This window comes from Rousettus aegyptiacus, unplaced genomic scaffold (genome assembly GCF_014176215.1).
Source record: "Rousettus aegyptiacus isolate mRouAeg1 unplaced genomic scaffold, mRouAeg1.p scaffold_m13_p_10, whole genome shotgun sequence".
Classification (NCBI taxonomy): Eukaryota; Metazoa; Chordata; class Mammalia; order Chiroptera; family Pteropodidae; genus Rousettus; species Rousettus aegyptiacus.
Genome location: NW_023416285.1, coordinates 76,556,873 through 76,574,631, shown reverse-complemented (window position 1 = coordinate 76,574,631; position 17,759 = coordinate 76,556,873). Strand labels below are relative to the sequence as shown.

General features: G+C 45.8%; 1 protein-coding gene and 1 long non-coding RNA gene across 16 annotated transcripts in view; one reads left to right on the top strand and one right to left on the bottom strand.

The window, feature by feature from the left end:
* Nucleotides 1-5,079, bottom strand: part of PARD3 (par-3 family cell polarity regulator) — a 592,207-nt gene extending 587,128 nt beyond the window's left edge. For 5 of the 15 annotated variants that reach the window (XM_036226861.1, XM_036226867.1, XM_036226851.1 and 2 more), the window contains exon 1: nucleotides 4,656-5,048. In XM_036226861.1, the coding sequence (XP_036082754.1) occupies nucleotides 4,656-4,775 (120 nt within the window). In that variant the 5' untranslated portion in view covers nucleotides 4,776-5,048. Of the gene's footprint in view, nucleotides 1-4,655 lie in introns of all 15 variants that reach the window. The other 10 variants (XM_036226857.1, XM_036226860.1, XM_036226848.1 and 7 more) reach the window with 4 other exon arrangements.
* Nucleotides 5,080-5,283: 204 nt separating this feature from the next.
* On the top strand, nucleotides 5,284-12,328 carry LOC107520748. Its single transcript, XR_001599399.2, has 3 exons — nucleotides 5,284-5,785; nucleotides 7,278-7,364; nucleotides 9,031-12,328. It is a non-coding gene; the product is annotated as an uncharacterized LOC107520748 (long non-coding RNA).
* Nucleotides 12,329-17,759: the final 5,431 nt, after the last annotated feature.

The following is a 17,759-nucleotide window of genomic DNA, read 5'->3' as shown; positions in this document are numbered from 1 at the left end:
AACTCAAGTTGTTATTTTTTTTAAAATAATGACAAATTATTTTTAAAAACTCTATGGTTTCCATGCTTGAGGGACAGAAGCAGTGGCCCAAACACCAGAGGCCCAGATAATCAAGCTAGAATAAAGCCAGTATCTGTGGCTTTTATGCAACCTGCCTCGCACACACATATGCACACGCAATTTGGTCTTCTGATTACGGTGCTGCTTAAGCATAAACAAATAGTAACATTTTTACCTATTCTTTATTAAATACACACCACCTTCTTAAGCAAAGACGAAAACCCCAAACAGGAATGTTAGGATACTTTGGAAAGTTTCCCAGTGAGTAAAACTATTTGGTGTGTAAAAACATATTACTGATTAAGATCCAGTACTGAGGAGTTTCACATTCATCATCCTGTTTCAGCAATCACATTGACACTGCAAGGGAGTGTCCCACTTTAGAGATGAGGAAAATGAAGCTCTGTGGAATTGGTTTACATGAGGTTAAACGATGAGAAAACCTAGGTCTCCAAACCCAATCCACAGCAGTGAGTTAAGAGGTTCCAGCAACTCCCCTTCTCTCTGCCTTCCCCCTTCAGTCCCTTCTTCCCCTTTGTTACTCAGCAACCATCAGCATCACTTTAGACTGAAGGCAGATCTCCTGCACACGGTTGCTCAGTCCTCTTCCCAGAGGACCACATGTCCACATTGCTGCCCTTCCTGAATACCCCAGTCTTTCCTGAGCCACCAAATTATATAAAGTCCTAGTGTATTGCCCTGGCATTTAAAGTCCTCCTCAGCTTGATCCTGATCCACCATCTGAAATGAGCACCCCACAGGAGCTCCAAGAGCCCTAAAAGCCTGAAACACCTAAGTTCACACTGTTTCCCATCCTATGAGGCCCTCTCTCCCTCTTATCAGAATCAAAGGACTTCCAAATTCACACGCCTGGGTTCCACTGCAGACCTACAGAACTAAAATGCTTCAGCCAGGCAGGTGCTTTTTGAGATCACTCCACTACCCAGTTCAGAAGCACTGCCCAAAATCAAGGCCAGTCTTCCCACTCACTAAACCCTATGCAAATCCTCCTGACTGAATGGGATCACCACCACCCCCAGTGCCATAATGACTACTCCATCTCGGAAATCCAAGAGCAATCATTATCTGTGCCACCCTGTTGCCAATTAATGCTAACATCTACTGTTATTTATAGTTTCATATAATTGTCCCGTCCCCTAGATTATATGCTTCTTGAGTGCAAGAATTCAGCCAATTTCTTCATAAAGCATGACATTTTGTACACAGCAGCCTTTTTTAAATTAAGTATGGATTTTCTTATCTTTCTCCTAACCAGAGTTTAGATATACAGGAAGCCCCACTCAGGTCCATCTGTGATTCACTCAGAATTAAGGAGTACCTAGCAAAGCCCTCAAAAACCAAGGACACCACACTAAAAAGCCACTGCAGTTGGCGCTCTGCACCCTGTGTCCATCGGGCACAGTGGATGAGTCAGGCCACAGCCAAGACAAGAACAGACACATATGCAGGCAGTGACTCCTCCAATTCTAAGCACTCGATAGAAGTCCATGCAGCATAGCTCTCAACCCGTAGCAGAGCACCCTCCTGAGAGAGGTTCTGGACGAGGATGGGTGGATGGAGATAAACAGCCAAAACAGTGTCATCCATCAGTGATTATAAGCAGAAAAACACTTTCACTAGAAGAAAAAAATGCTATGACTAAGTGTAAGCCTTTAAATATCTGCTTATTGAGGACATTTCTGGTATTAAGTCACACCACTACACTCTCCAGAAAAATTGATTTGTTTAACCTTAAAACAGCTCAAATATAATGCCAAAAAATCAGCCCTACCACACCACGAAATGCTTACTGCAGACTGCAGAGAAAGCTTCAGTGACTTGGGACCTTTCTTTCTCTTATCCCTTTTTTTTCCTTCAGCTAAGTTTTTTATACAAAGTCATAAACATGATCTTCCCACATTTTTCCCCACCAGATGGTAGTTCGTCATGCTACATGCCACCTAGCAACCTAAACAGCACTCTACAGCTTCCCAGATACCCAATTCTTCATACGAAATTTATTTTGTTCCATTAAACAATAAGGGGTAAGGAAAAGATAAAAGAATAAAAGTTAAAATAAGTGTTAATGTGTGCTTGCTTCACAATCACTTTAAATAGGATAATAAAAACGGAAAGAACCAAAATTTAACTGTAACCATTACTTGATAATTTAAAAGGAAAAAATACAAATGGGCCTAGAAAATACTCAGGTACTTGCAACATTTGAGAGTATTGTGTTCTGGTGTCTAAACTTTGTTGCTGCAAAGTCCATCCTAAAATTTACCAACTGAACTATAAGTCCCACTTAAAGAGCATTTAAATAATTTTGCAAAGTCCTGAATCATTGCTAACTCCTCCTCATTTTATCCAACTCCAGTGCTACCATCACCCTGAAACACACCCTTCCTTCCCGTTTCCTTCCCTCCCAATTTGGTAATATTATACATTCCTTCAAAACACAGTTCATATGTCCCTTCTCTTTGGGGGGGCCTTCCCAAACTCCCTTAAGAAAACTGCAATTCCTTTTCCATGCTCCCCCACCACTCTAAAACCACTACCACTAATATTATTTGTAAAAGGTCCAGATCTATCACTGAAGCCTCTCACCTCCATCTATCCAACATCCAGGAGGCAACATCTTCCCCCCACTGCACAACACGCCAGTCCACACGCCAGTCCATACCACTGGCCTCTTTCACGTGGAGAGCCATGGAACCTCTTTTCCTAGACTCATACACTCCAATTTCCACAAAGCAGCCAGTGGATCCCCTAAATGTCAAGCACCCAGAACAATGTCTTAGACACAGTAAATGCTTAAGAATTTCTGTGAAACAACTACATCTGTATCTCCCAAAGAGTCAACTAATGTGCATTGTGTGCATAATGAAATATGACTAATTTTAAACATGTAGATTTTTAATCGTGTAAATGACTCATTGTAAGCATGTAAATTAAAAGCATGTGAGCAAGAAAATGTCAATCACCTCTCCCTACTCAGGAACTGAGGTACACAGCACAGTATATATTATTGTGTTTCTCTTTCCTTCGTTGGTTTCCAGAGAACATATGCAACCTGATTACCGATTTAGAATTATTATCATGAACCGTCATTCAGAAACAACCCTTTAAAACGTTAAATGTAGGTTTGGAGGGTATTTCCTCACTGGTCAGCACTGCAAGATAAATAGGTGCCCATTTTCCACTCATTTTATTTGATTTTCAATAAGAGTTCAACCAACTGTAAGGAACATCTTAGAGCTGTTAAAAAAGTCAACATCTTCCATCATTGTGTCGGGTTCCTAAACGTTCCTCAGATTATCTTTAAAAGGCCAAATCTACGCTTTTCCTCCAATATATACTAAAAACAATCTCGAAAAAAGGGGGTTTTTTTTCTTAATTTCAGAGAAAATTGGGGGATGCCACTCCCACTACCCTCAGGCTGACAAAGCCAACGGCCCTCTCACCTGCTGCCCCGAAGCCCACAGAAGCCAGGCCACTCCACTATCCAGAACAAATGGGAAATTTTAAAAGTGACTATGCTTTCGGCAAACATTACTCTACTGTAAAGGAAATATCCTCAGGTGCTTGAGAGAAACTTCGGAGGTGTGGGCTGTTGTCAAATAGACACAGCAGATAAAACAATATAACAAAATGCCTTTTCACTTCTGACACATTGTACAGGCATGCAGTTAAGTGGAGACAATGTTATCACCCCACCAAGAAAACGGGAAATTTACTCAACTCCGAAATCAGGCCCAGGCTCCAAGCCTGGGCGCCATATGGAGCTAGCTCCAGATCGGTAAACGCTGAGGCCCTCGCAAGAAAACTTTTAGTTCAGTGACGGATTTCAGGCTTGTGCTTTGAAAGGAGCCCTGCACAGGAGCCACGGAATCGCCAAGAGCCTGTGCTCGGCCATGCTCGCGAGCTGGAGGAGCGAGCGTCTCCATCGCCGCCGCCTCCAGAGCGCGAGCGGATGACCCCCACCCAGGACCCCGACGCGGGGCCGCCCTCGGTGCCAAGAAGAAAGCGCTCGTCGCCGCAGTCGTTCCCCGCCCGGACCCAGGGAGCGGAAGCAGCAGACACGCTGCCAGTCTGCGGCGTGTGTGGAATAATTAAACTCTCCTCCCACCAAAAAAAGTTCCCTCTCGCAGCTCTGCCCGCGGGGCCTGGGCGCGGGGAGAGGCCTGGGACTGGATTTCAAACGCGGCAACGGCGGCCGGGGAGAGGCGCCCGGGCCCACCGCTGCCGCGCCGCGCGCGCGGTTCGGCTCGGGCAGCTCGAGGGGCTCCTGCCCCCGCTTCGGCCCCGCACACGCCGCCGGCGGCAGCCGGGCGCGTCCGCCCGCAGGCGCGGCGTCCGGCGCGCTCGCCCGGGCTTCGCCCGCGGGCCCGGCCGCGCGGACAACTTTGCGGCCGGCAGCCCCGGGCGGGGGGCGCCGCGAGGCCGCCGCGGCCGCGGCACTTTCCCTTTCCCCGCCTCCCTCGCCTCCCTCCTCCCCTTTCCAGGAAGCGCCATGTTGATCCCGGCGCCGTCCCGCTCCCCCCTCCGCCCCTCCCCGCCCCCCTCCCGCGCCCCGCGCGCCCCCGGCCCCTCACCTTGGCGATGGCCTTCCGGTAGCGGGTCACAGCTTGCTGGATGAGGCTGAAAACTTTCATGTGGCCGTCTCCGCACGGCACGACCACCCGGGTCCTCCCGAAGCACACGGTCACTTTCATGCCGCCGCCGCCGCCGGGGCCGACCCGCGCCCCGCACCCCGCGCAGACTGCGGCCCAGCGGCCGGGCAGGGGGCTGGGGGCTGGGGGCTGGCGCGGCGCGGCCGCTGACGGGGCGCGCGGCTAGGGACGCGGGCAGGCGGCGCCGGGGGGCCGCTCGGCTCGCATGCCGGGCCGGCCGCCCTCGCCTCCCGGGGCTCGCCTCCCTCTCCTGCCGCGGCCCGCGGCTCCGGCCACCTGTTCGGCGTCTCGCGCGCTCGGAGGCGGCGGCCCGGGCGGTGCGGCACTCGCACTCGGGCGGCGGGGGAGGGGACGGCAGCGAGGGTAGGGACAGAGGGAGGGAGAGGGAAGGAAGGAGGGAGGAGCAGCGGCGCACAACACCGCGCACGTGCGGCCGGAGGTGGCCGCTCCCCGCGAGGGGCGGAGCGCGCCCCGGGACCCCCACCGCTCGGCCCGCCCCTTCCCCGGCGCCCCCGCCCCGCGTTGGCGACCCCCGAGCCTGGTGCCCTGGCCCGCAGCAGCCTCCCGTGACCCCCGCGAGCTGCGGGCTGCGCTCGCCCCCCCACCACCACCCCTCCTCGGAACGCCCTCTGCGCCCCCCAGTCTCTCCGGAGGCCCCCTTTCTTTGTCAGTTTTAATCCCCTTCCTACTACTGGAGGTTTCCGGGTGAAACTGCTTCTGCAAAAAGCGCTTTACTGAAGGTACTGAGATGTTTGAGAGGAGCGGTCACCACGTCCGGGGAGGATAGGGACGGGGCTGGGCTGGGCTGGGCAGGGAGCTTCCTCTCCCCGCGGGGCCTCCCACCGGGTCCGCAGCCTGGCAGCGTTTTGCAGTGGCTCGTCCCCTCGCTCCGCTGCAAGGCCCGGCAGAGCTTGTTAAGCGTTAAAAGAAAAATGAATCGTTTGCTTTGGGGAGAGGCTAATGAAGCTTTGACTCGACCCGGCCTTGCTCCTGAAGCCACTATTTACTTTCAAGATTCCTGTGACCTCGTTGGTGACCCATCGCTTCCACAGGTAAAACTGAAACATCGACAATTCAGATCATTTTGTTTCTTAAAATTCTGCAACATAAGCAACCCTAATGCAAATTTGTAACCAGTGTTATCAGAATGCCATGAGGAAAATGTGAGAGGAGATCCCCCACGACGCGCCCGCGCTTCGGGCGCTGAACGCCCTCCCCCATCCCCTAAGGAAGGCTAGTAGTGAGTGCATGTGGGACCTGGGATATTTAAAAAGAATTTAAACCAAATCAAGAAACGTGACTGACGCTCATCTCTGCCTCAGCCGTGAGCTATTGATTCCTTAATAACTATGCTATTGTGTTTAAAGAACGGCAAATGGCCCCAAAGAGTCGTTGGCCCACGTCTGCCATAGAGAAAGCTTGAGACGGCCCCCGAAGTGGAATCCAGGTTTCCTTCCGCATATTCATGGGAAAGGCTTATCATACTCCTATGTAGCTGCAATGTTCAAGCTTTCTACCCAGTAATTAAGTTTCTGACAACTATGACAACTCTTGTTGAGGTCTTCACAACAACAGTTGCTTATAATTATAGATGTTTCTGTTTTAATGCCTTGAGGGGGAGGAGTATACTAGTTTAGAGTGAGGCTTTCTCAAAATAATTCTGACCAAAAGGCAAGTTCAGGAATAGCCAGGGTACATCAGACATCACACGGATCTGGATTCAGATTCTGATTCTACCGTTTACTAGTGACTTAAATGCTGTCTCTCTCCAGCCTCAGTTTTATCAGCTGAAAAATGGAGCTGATGATTTTCATCACGTAAATTACGAGCATTAAATAAAATAATGTATTAAGACACTTAGTACATGCCACCACAGGGGAGTATACAGTGTAGACCAGTTACCACAACTTAGGTGAAAGGTAACAAAGTCCAAAGGGAACAGCAAATGAAGATGGTGAAGGAAGGAAGGGCAGAGAAATGACTGGACTGGAGATGTAACTTCCTTGACTGCACCAGGGCTCCTGACTCTCAGGTTTGTACTTAGTTTGCTTCAGTTAGAATCCACATGCAGTTAGAGAAGATCTTCTGTGTAGAAAGCACTAGCTAGATATTACAGAATTATAAAAGTAAGAAAAAGACAATATAGAGGTTAGAATAAGATAGCTCAATAACTGTAATTCAAGGCATTAAACATTAAGTTCCAACAAAATGTTAATGATATACTGCATGGCGTTTGATGAATAAGTGAATGCACTTTGGCTTCTTGAGTCAAATTCATGAAATTTCCTCACAAATAATCTATTTTCACTAATATACTCACCGAATATCTAACCATAAGGCTGCATTAGGGCCAGGCTCCATTCACATCTGCTTAACCAAATTGCTCCTGGCCTGAGATGAACATAAAAGCAAATCCAGTTCCAATGAGAAGCAAAATCATCCATCAAGGGGCAAGTGTTACATAAATATTTTCTTGTGTGTTTACTGTCTTAAATTCTGCATATTTCAGGTAAAAATTTATAACCCTTATCTTCTCTTTTGTAGTTGATTGATTCAATTGGTTGTGAAAACCGGAGGACATTCTGAGAATTAATTAGGATACACCTGGCTTTTGTGCCTATCTGCAAATGGGTAGGTGTGACCACATGAACTATAATTTCAATTATATCCAGCAGCACCCATGCGCACCATGAAATAAATGCACACCCCACATGTGTAGGAATGATGTTATAGTACCCAGCATCTTACCCTTACAGGAGTTTTTAAAATTCACTCATACTTTGAAAATTGAAGCTATCTTTGGGATATTTCACACACATATATTGAGTGCCTACTTATAAATATTACACTTAAAATTCTGTTAACAATCTTGTATGCTTAGCCTCACACAAGTTCAGTCTAATAGAAGAACTGGGTCAGTAGTCACCAAGTAATTATTATCTAATTATGTTTTACCAAGCACTGCACCGCAAGCTGGGTATGTAAGTTCCTCCCCCAAGAGGTGCCCAGTGTGGCAAAGGTTTCAGATGTGAACAGGCAGCCAGCAGAACATTACAGGTGCTTCTATATTAGGGACAGTGGTGGTACCCTGGAGAGTTGTCCATTCCTTCTGGGACCGAGAAGAAGGAGAGAGGTAGAAGCAAGCCATCTAGGGTAAAGCTATCCAAGAGAAACAAAGTGAACCACATTTGTAACTTTAAATCGTCTAGTAACTGTGGATGAAATTCATTTTAATAATATATTTTATTTAACCCAATATATCCTAAATATTATCGTTTTAACATGTAGAAAACTTTTTAAAAATACTAATGAATATTTTTCATACTTTTTTTTCTACTAGTTCTTCATGATCTTGTGTGTAGTTATACTTACAGCACATCTCAGTTGGAACCTGCCCTCCACATTTATTCACTCATGCATTCACTCATTCATCAAACACTCAATGTAAGAGAGCTCAATGGCTACTTGTAGCTAGTGGCTACAATATTGGACAGCACGGCTCCAGAGGGAGGGATTACTGATGGCTGGAAGCCACATGCACTATCTAGAAACTTACAAATATCCGGAACTCTTTGAGGGCAGAAAATGTTCACAGCATTTCCCCAGAATTGCTCTCACAAGGTTGCACACATAATAGTTACTCAGTAAGTGTTCAGTGAACGAATGAATACATGAGTGAATGAATACAAAGGAGTTGGGGAAAGATGGCCTCTTAACATAGACATGAATTATATAATAATATAGCTGCGTTTAGGATAGAATGCAAAGATTGAGAGGAATGAGAATTGTACTCAGGCTCTGTAGAACTTCTCTCTTATGCAAGATTAAATAAACATAAATCTAAAAACAGTGCTTTTTCTAATGAAGCGTGAACTCATATGAATTGTATGGGTATAAGTAATGCCAATGAAAGAAGGGGAAAAAAAAGAAAGGAAAAGAATATGAGAGAGGAGGAGCCTTAATGATTCCTCCACTTGCTGAAAGCAGTCATCAGACATGAAAAGTACAGGGAGTGACTTAGTTCGAAACAGGAGTAAATCATACAGGACAGACTTCCTCAGGCCATCTCCTTTCTCCTGCATCCAATGCTGTGTCTTCACTAGAGGCTAATGTCATCCAAGGGCACCTGACTCACCAGCTTGTGGTTACAGGATGGAGTCAGGTTTACTTTTATCCCCCCTAACCCTGCACCCTGACATCCCAAGTCCCCACCTTCAAATATTCCATGGTTGCCCTCAACAGGTATAGCAGCTACACTCACCAAAGTATCCACCACATTCTTTTTTTCTTGTTCCAGCACCCAGAAATGAAAGGAAGGTATGGCAGCACTGCTCTACTGAGAGAGCCTATCTTTTTCAGGATGAAGGCTGGCACAGCTGTGGTGTTAAAACTCAACTGCATTGAAGATGAATCTGCAGAAAGAGTCAAGCAAGCAGCCAAGCCACTTACCCTCTGGTGGTCCAGCCTAACCCCCAGCAGAATTCAGAGCATCCAGGGATCTGGAGAGGTGTTCCCACCTGATGCTTTATAAATGCCAGTTCTTTCAGCTGAGTCTTTGAGAGCAAAGTTCACAGTGAGATTCTCTAGTGAGGGCTCTAAGTTGCTGGGGAAACCAGAGGCATAGGTAGTAAAATTACTGCTATTTATGGAATTTCAGAATCTGAATTAGGATTTTCTGCTAAGCAGACCATTTTGCAAGGTAGGCAGGGTTCTACCAGGAACACAAAGTACCCGTTAAGTCTTTGTGTTTTTGTTTTTGTTTTTTACTCTAAAAACTGTGAAAATGAGGTAAGAAGGGGAGTAGATCAAGAAAATGATTTTAATCATTTCTTTCTTAAGTAAAATTCTCACTCAGAGGACACTTAACCTTTGACAATTAATAGGAGAAGGATGAAATGAATTCACATAAAACCTCACACCATTGCTTAGATAAATTTTTGCTTTAAAGGACTTCTGGTAAGGGGCCGTGAATCAGCTTTTAAAGACTATTTAACAATTATGGTTAAGCAGTTTCATTCAGTAGAGAGAAAAAGGAAAAAAATGCATTGATATTTGGAACAATATGCTTTTACTTGACTCTGTCAAGATTAAATGGCTGGAATTCTCAAATCCTGAAACAATAAGGATAAGCAAAGAGAAAGCTTTAACTGGAGTCACTAAGGTGGAATTAAACCACGCAGGACCTTCTCAGAGCACCTCCAAGGCTGTAAGCCTCCCAGACCCCCCACCATCCCAGCCCTCTTGAAGGAGGGGGTTCCTCTTCCCCCAGAGCCAGACCTGCTCATGTCACAGCAAACGAGTGGTGGTGAGGTTACTTTCCGATGAAGTCCAGTGTTCAGGGCCCCTGGCGTAATGTGTAATTATTCAGGTGTGCTGGACCAGTGCACATTCAGCCCTGCTGATCCTCTGTACCTGACTTAAAGTGGCTGACTCATCCTTCCCTCCTCTGTCAAGTCTGTTGAGCTAGGAATTCGATTTCAAAAGCTTGCTCTGGTGTTTTGGAATTGCATCTGCTCAGTGTTTAAGTAGCAGCTACAAGCTTGTTTCAGCAGGGACAGGAAGTGGGGGTCTTACCTGGGTGAGCATGATGCAATGGGCCCCAGTCCTGTACCCAGAACCCTCAGGAGCAAAAATCTTTAGGCTGGTGAAACAATCCTAGATCTCCCGCCTTGCCGAGTACTTCCTCAGATGGGCAATCTGGTGAGCCAGACCATGGTATTTCCCTGCTCAGAGCCCTGCAATGTTCTCCATTGCATTCAGCTATGAAAACAAAGTCCTTACAATGATTTACAAGGGTCTCTGTGATCCACCTTCCAACCCCAACCTTTTCTACTACTCTTCCTTATTCACTGTGCCCCAGGAGCTCTGGTCTCCCTGCTGGTCCTTAAAGAGATTCAGCAGGCTCCCTCCTCAGAGCCTTTGTATTTGCTGGCCCCTCAGCTTGAATGCTCTACGCCCCAGGATCTGCTTGTCTCTCTCCCTCACTTCCTTCAGGCCTCTGCCCAATGTCACTGTATTTCCTTACCAGCTAATATCAAATAACAATAGCTTTCCCCTGTCCCTTTCTGTCCCCCTTGCTTAATTTTTCTCCATAGTACATATCAGATGGTAACAGTATAGTTACTTGCCTATTAATTAGTTGCCTGTCTCTTCCAAAAGTATATAAGCTCCTTGAGAGCAGAGACCTCTTCTACATTGTTACACACTATATCCTCGGTGTCAGTGAGGGTGCTTAGTCCATAACAGGTACGTAGTAAGACCTGTTAAATAAACTCAGTCACTAATGACCAACAAGATACTTGCCACTTGGGGAAAATTTTTTTCACCTGGTGGATCTGTGGCATCATCTTCACTTCAGAGTGCAGCTCTGTGAGGTAGATGTCATTGTGATTCCTAAGTTATACTTTTTAAAATAGTAAAAGTCATTTGTATGCATGGCTCTGTGCTGGGTGCTCCTCAGGCAGATGCACCCGTGGTGAGAGGGCCTGGCCTCTCCTTGACAGAAGGCATGTACTCATGAAAGCATAGCTGTCTTTTGGTCTACAGGCCAAATCTGACTCACCACCTGTTTTGTGTGGCCTGTGACCTAAGTAAGAATGGTTTCTCCATTTATAAATAGTTGATTTAAAAAAAAAAATCAAAACAATGTTTTGCAACAAGTGAAAATTACATGAAATTCAAATTTCAGTGTCCATAAATAAAGTGGAGCTCAGGCACCCTCACTCATTACATATTATCTGTGACTGCTTTTGTGTTCCATCAGCAGAGAGGAGTGGTAATAACAGACTACATGGCCCACAAAATCTAAAATATTTACTATCTGGCTCTTTACAGAAAAAGTCTGCTGACCATGGCTTAAAACAATGTATGGTGATTAGAAAATGAGAGGCAGTTGGAGCAGAAATAACATTTAGCTGGAAGCAAGAAATAGGGTTTCTCCTTCTGCATTTGCCTCTTTCTTCTAGAACCTTGACAAGCTAATTTCTCAGAGCTTCCATGTCCTTATCTACTGGGGCAGGTATACCCCAAAGCAACCCCCCAGTGAGCTGCCCGCTTGTGCCGTCCTTTCCCTTTGCATGTGGGTAGAATCTGTGACTTGCTTCTAATCAATACAGTATGACAAATGTGATGGGATATCCCTCCTGTGATTACATTCCATCATATAAGTCTCCATCCTGGCCCATGAGAGAGAGACTCCACTGGTCTTGAGGAAACAAACTGCCATGTTTAGAACAGCCTATGAAGAGGCCCTGTGGCAGGGACCTGTGGGTGCCACTGGACCCTCAGGTCAACTGTAGCTGACAAAAAGTGCGAAGCTGAAGCCCTCCATCATAGAGCTGCCGGGAAGCGAGAGAATTCTGCCAACAGTGAATGAACTTGGAAACAGGTGCTTCCCTAATCAGACCTCCAGGTGAGAATGCAGCCCTGCTAACACCTGTGAGGACCCAGCTCAGCTACGTCTGGTCTCTGGACTCTTGGAAATTGTGTAGTAATAAACTTGTGTTTTAAGCCAATAAATCTGTGGCAAATTGTCACATTACAATAGAAAACTAATATGTCTATATAATAAAGTCCTTGAATTATATTTTAAAATACCTTGAAATTCTAAGATTCCTCTTAAGGAGTGTGGCCTGATGCTAAGAATCATCTAGGATGCTTTTTAACATACGGTTTCATGGCTTTCCCTTTTAGATTTTAATTAGGCAGATATAGGGTGGGGCTCTGAAGTCTGTATTTTTAACCAGCATCCTGACTGATTCTTATTACTAGTTAAATTTAGAAAGTACTAACTTTGTTGTCGTAAAAATGGAAGAGGAGAAGTCACAATGGGCTGCAGTGGTAAGAACTGAAGTGACAAGGAATAAATGAATTGGGAATGAGCAGAGTTATTTGTGTGTCAGACGTACCACCTTCTTGCCCCTCCATGCAGGCCACATCCACGTGCTGTATTCTCTGGCTAGAACACTCTTCTCTGATCATAAATTCCTGTTCTTTCTCTAGCATTACCTCCTCTATGAAGCTGTCATCAAAATCTCTCAGCAAGGATACTCCTTCCACTTTTAGTTTCCCATAACATTTTGCATACAATTCTATCATTCATTTGACCAATGTTTACTGAGTATTTACAATGTGCCAAGTCCTATTCTAGGTCCTAAGGATATAGCCATGAACAAAATGAGTACAAACTCTTCCACTTACTCAGCTTATGTTCTAGTATGTCAAACTAGACTCTTGGAATGTTAGTTTACAGCAGTAGTTCTCAACTAGGGTCCCTGAACCAGCAGCATCTGCCTCACCCAGGAACTTGTTAGGGATGCAGACTTGCAATCCCACCCCAGACCTACTGAGTCAGAAACTCTGAAGGGGCACTCAGCCATCCATATTTTAGGAAGCCCTCCTACTGATTCTGATGCACACTGAAGTTTGAGAACCACTAGTTAACAGGTCTGTCCTCTGATTAGACCCAGGACTTTCAGGGTATTACAAAGTCTACTCACTGTTAACCTCTAGAAACCAGCACAGAAAAAGTTCTTCATGTGTTGGATAAATTATGTAATGGATGATTGACCTTAGGGTCCTTTTAGGGTGGTGTGTGGCCCAGAATACTGGAGAAACTAGCCAAAAATAAATGACATGCCCACCCGCTCTCCAGTTTTATGTAATCGAAATCAAGTTAAAATTAATGTTGAGGACATTTGCCTCAGAGTAAAGTATCTCAAAAGTTTCAAAATGAACATTGAATACTGCCTGAGAGGCGGCTGTGGGTAGTGGGCATGGGGACCTCCTTGCTTCGAGCACACCAGAGGCTGTTGCAATCTGTGTTTACCTGCATGTGCAACCTCCCTGTGCCGCCCGGGTCCCTGCTCAACCTCCCTTCCCTAAATCCTGAGGGTGGTTTTCGAGTCAGCCAAGTGGGGGCGGGGGCGGGGGCGGGGGTACTGAGCAAGAACAGGAGGCAGGGCCACCAGAGGCTTTTTGCAATGTAGCAATGACCAGACAGGCCTATGACAGTGGAGGATTCTTGTGATGAGTGGTAAAGGGTGAAAGTTAGGTTGGGGGACCCAATGATGGTGGGCTTTTCATGCTAAAATTTCCCTTTTATTCAGTTGTCAGTGAGGGGTCTGAGGATTTGGAGTATGAGAGTGGGATTATGCAAGTGTCTGGTAGGGAAAGGAATCAGGCCAGCTGGGTTCATCTCGGCCTCACCACCCTGGCAATGTGGTAACAAGAGGCAATTGCAGGGCAGAGGGTGGCTAGGACTTGGAAGAGCACCCTCGCCCTGAGTGCTGAGCATCTGCCCTTTGCATGACTGCAGCCTCAGTGGCTACTTGGGCCCCCGCCTCCCTGCTGCCCTCTCAGGCACAACCACTGTGGTCACTGCCTCTGGGACATGACCACAATGTCACCACTGCACTGCTGCAGCTCACCTGTCCCAGTCCTCACTGGGACCCCCTGATTCTCCCCAACCCCTACAGTAAGCCAGAGCTCACTAACCCACTTCTTTTACCAGAGCTAGAGATGGGGTAGCCACACTTTCTCCAGGCCCCATGGTCCTACAGCTGCCCAGAGTTAAAAATGAGTGGGGGGATGTAGGCCGCAGCACTGAAGCCAGCTCCTTTTTCCCAGTGTCTGTACCTCACCAGCCCAGGAGCGATACTCAGGCTGCTTCCTCCTCCCTCAGCATTACTGGGTCACAGCCCATGGTCCTGGTGCCTTGACCATCTCCCCTTCCTGACCCCCAGGCCGGCATCCTTGTTCCCACTTCTCCACAACCAATTTCACATGCTCCAAAGCTGTCCTTGTAGATCTTTGAGTCTTTTGCAAAACTTTATTCATTCACTCATTCAACTTTTATCAGAAAATTTTGCCAAGCACTGTGCTAAATAATGGTGATAAGAATGTGAGATGTAATCTCTACCCTCAAGGATGTCCTTTTCTTGCCAGAGGGAGGTGGGGAAGATGGAGAGTGGTATAAACAGGACATTATAATACAGTGTGCAGTTCCCACAGGAATACAAGAGCTAGAAACCTCTGTGGTCAGAAGTGGTCAGGCAAAGGTTCCAGAAAAAGGTAATTTTTTAAAAAATGGATGATTGGCAGTGAGCCATTTAGGAAATCACATGGCCGAACCAAGGGGGAGGGCCCAATCCCTAGAAATGGATTATGGGCAGATCTATGCATTCCTCTAAGAAGGAAGCAAAAAGACTTAAAAATGACCAAGAATGGAATAAAATAACAAGGAGCAATCAAAGAAAACTGAAGTTTGAGCCTGTGCTACTGGAAAAACGATGGGATCATTGACAGGTTTGAAATTCAACAGCAGTATCAGTTCAAACATGGGGAAAGGTGAACTGTGAAACACATCGAGATTCCAATATTTCCAGGAGAAAATGGAATATGGTTCAGAAGTGTTGTCAACGCAGACTGTTAACATGGCTTTATTATGTCATGTCCATGAGGGCACCATGTGCAGTCCAATGGGAGTGGGCCGAGAGAATATTTCCTTCCTGACAACTAAGAACCTTTGCAGTACAACACACAGTGTTTTAAAATGGAAAAAATATGGACCTTACAGCCAGAAGACTTGAATTTGAGTCTTCTCTTCACACCAATGTTGTTGGCCAAGCAATGTAACCAACAATTTTAACACTCTGTTTTTCTACATCTATACAATGTGAATAATTCAAATGCATAAGTCTAGGGTTGTTGCAACAATCGGATGAGGTCATAACAAATGTTAGCTATGATGATTGCTATTTTGTTTTTCAGCTTGCTTGCTTTCTAGCCAATAGTATTTTGTGGCAATTTTTCCCCTTAATATTTTAGATGGGCACATTTATCACCATGGCTTTTTGATTACAAAAGTAACCATGCTCTGCTTCCATAATTCAAGCATAATGGAACTATATAAGAGGAAAAGGGAACACGTCCATGTCCCCGCCTCCAGAGACAACTGGTGCTGGCGCGTCCTCTTCTCTGACATCTTACCTTATTTATGAAACTAATCTTCCCATGAAGCATAGCAAAGGGATGTAAGAGAAACTCTACTGTGTTTTGTTTCCCTCTACCCTTTAAAGTTTACTCTGGAAATTTCTCTCTGCCACTGGCTGAAAACTTGCCAGGCTCCTCAATTTTCTTGCTCAGTTTTTAGGTACTAGACTATCACACAATCACAAAATACAGTATCAAATCATAAATCTGGTATCCAGTCCAAGATTTTGTTCATTGATTCAGCCTTTCTTCAAAGGAAAGACTTGTCCGTTTTGGATGTGGTGTAGTCTGGCTTCTTTTTCTTTCCTCCTCTTCCTCACTTGCTCATTTAATAAAGTCATGTGGTCGGGGAAAAGAGGTAAGGGGACAGACAGACCTCCCCTTGGCTGCTGACTGACATTCTTTGGAAGTACAAATGCTGAGGCCTCTTGGAGGACTCCTTCTAGGCCCTCAGGCCCGAGTGATGCCTCTTCTCTAACTGGCTAGAGCCAGCCCACTTCAATCCTTAGGTCTCTCACCATGGCTGGCAGGCCCTGGCTCTCCCCACCACTCCTTTTGGAATTAAAATAGACTTTAAGTGACTAGGTCTGGCTCTCTCTCCCTCTTGGGCCAAGATTTGAAAGAAGCAATCATCCATTCCCTGTCCATGAACACAGATTGATATGTTCATAGAGCATAGTTACTTCTCCAATGCAGACTTCCACTCTCTCTGCCCTGCCACAAGCCCCTTCTGCTTTCTCAGGTATGAATCAGGCATCAATCCATGGCAGCCTCCAACTCCAAGGAACACAAACCAACCTCTGCATCTGTAGAAGCCCAACCCCTCAGGGATTCAGGTGAGGGACCTAGTACTTCCCCACTCCTGGCCCTTGGCGGCAGAGCTCTTCAAATAAATTTCCTCGCAAAACCCAATATTCTCTACTTTCTTATTTCTCAAAATGGATAAGAGGATCCCGCAGTATTTGCTTTGAAGATTCATCCAGGGCAGCCTGGGGCTTACTTTAGTTGGTGTCTGATATCTATCATACCTGGAAGATTAAGTTAAAACTTCAGTTTTGATGTTCATCCATGAATTAATATGTAGGTAAATATAAACAGTTTAACAAAATGTTACTATATTATGGATACAATATTGTAATTTTTTTTTCACTTAATATATTTTGGACATCTTTTATGTTAGTACAAATAGATCCACCTTGTTAACACAGATTGTCTAGACAGTATATAACCTATATATGTTAGGGAATTCTGTTGTGGTTTAAGACAATGCTCCTGGAACAGAATGATCACCTAACCTATGTTTTGGCCTTGACTGAGCAGTGGAGATGGTGGTTATGGGTCTGGGCTAGACTGCAGTGATTTGGTGGGTGGGTGGAGTGTGGTAGGTGGTAGACAGTGGATAGGGAGATTGGAGGTAGCAGAACAGCATTCCCTGAAGGGCTGTAATTAGCTGTTCCACATAGCTACACCCAGGTCCCTGGGGTGCGCTGAGAATTTAAATTATGGAATGAAGACTAAAGATGCAATACTCCTACCTTTTCTTGGGGCCTAAATCCATCTCATCATTGTTTAATGGTCCAAATGCCTCTTGGAGAAGCAGTTTTATCCTTTGGGCCCTGCGATTCTTCCTTTCTCTCCCCCTTAGTGCTTGGGGGTGAGGGAGAGGGGGTGGGTAGGAAATGTTACTAATGGGTTTACGTTGAAGCAAGAGGGAAGAAATTCTGGAGAAATATGGAACATCAAGAGACCTGAATGGGGTGAAGTGGAAAAGGAAGCAAGAGCCCCACCCCATGACCTCAAATGGGGATGGACAAATCTTAGCTCCCAAATTACATAGCTTAGGTAAGCAAAACAAACAAAAAAATAGGACAGCAACAAAGCACTATGCGTGACCATCAGAACATTTCTTTCTGTTAAAGGTTCGCATCTCCATTGCCATGCAGCTTATCAAGGTCATAATCGTTAACTATCTGAGCGGGTAAACATCCGGTGAAGATGCGCACAGAGTGGAATTGCAACCTCATGAAATAGGTG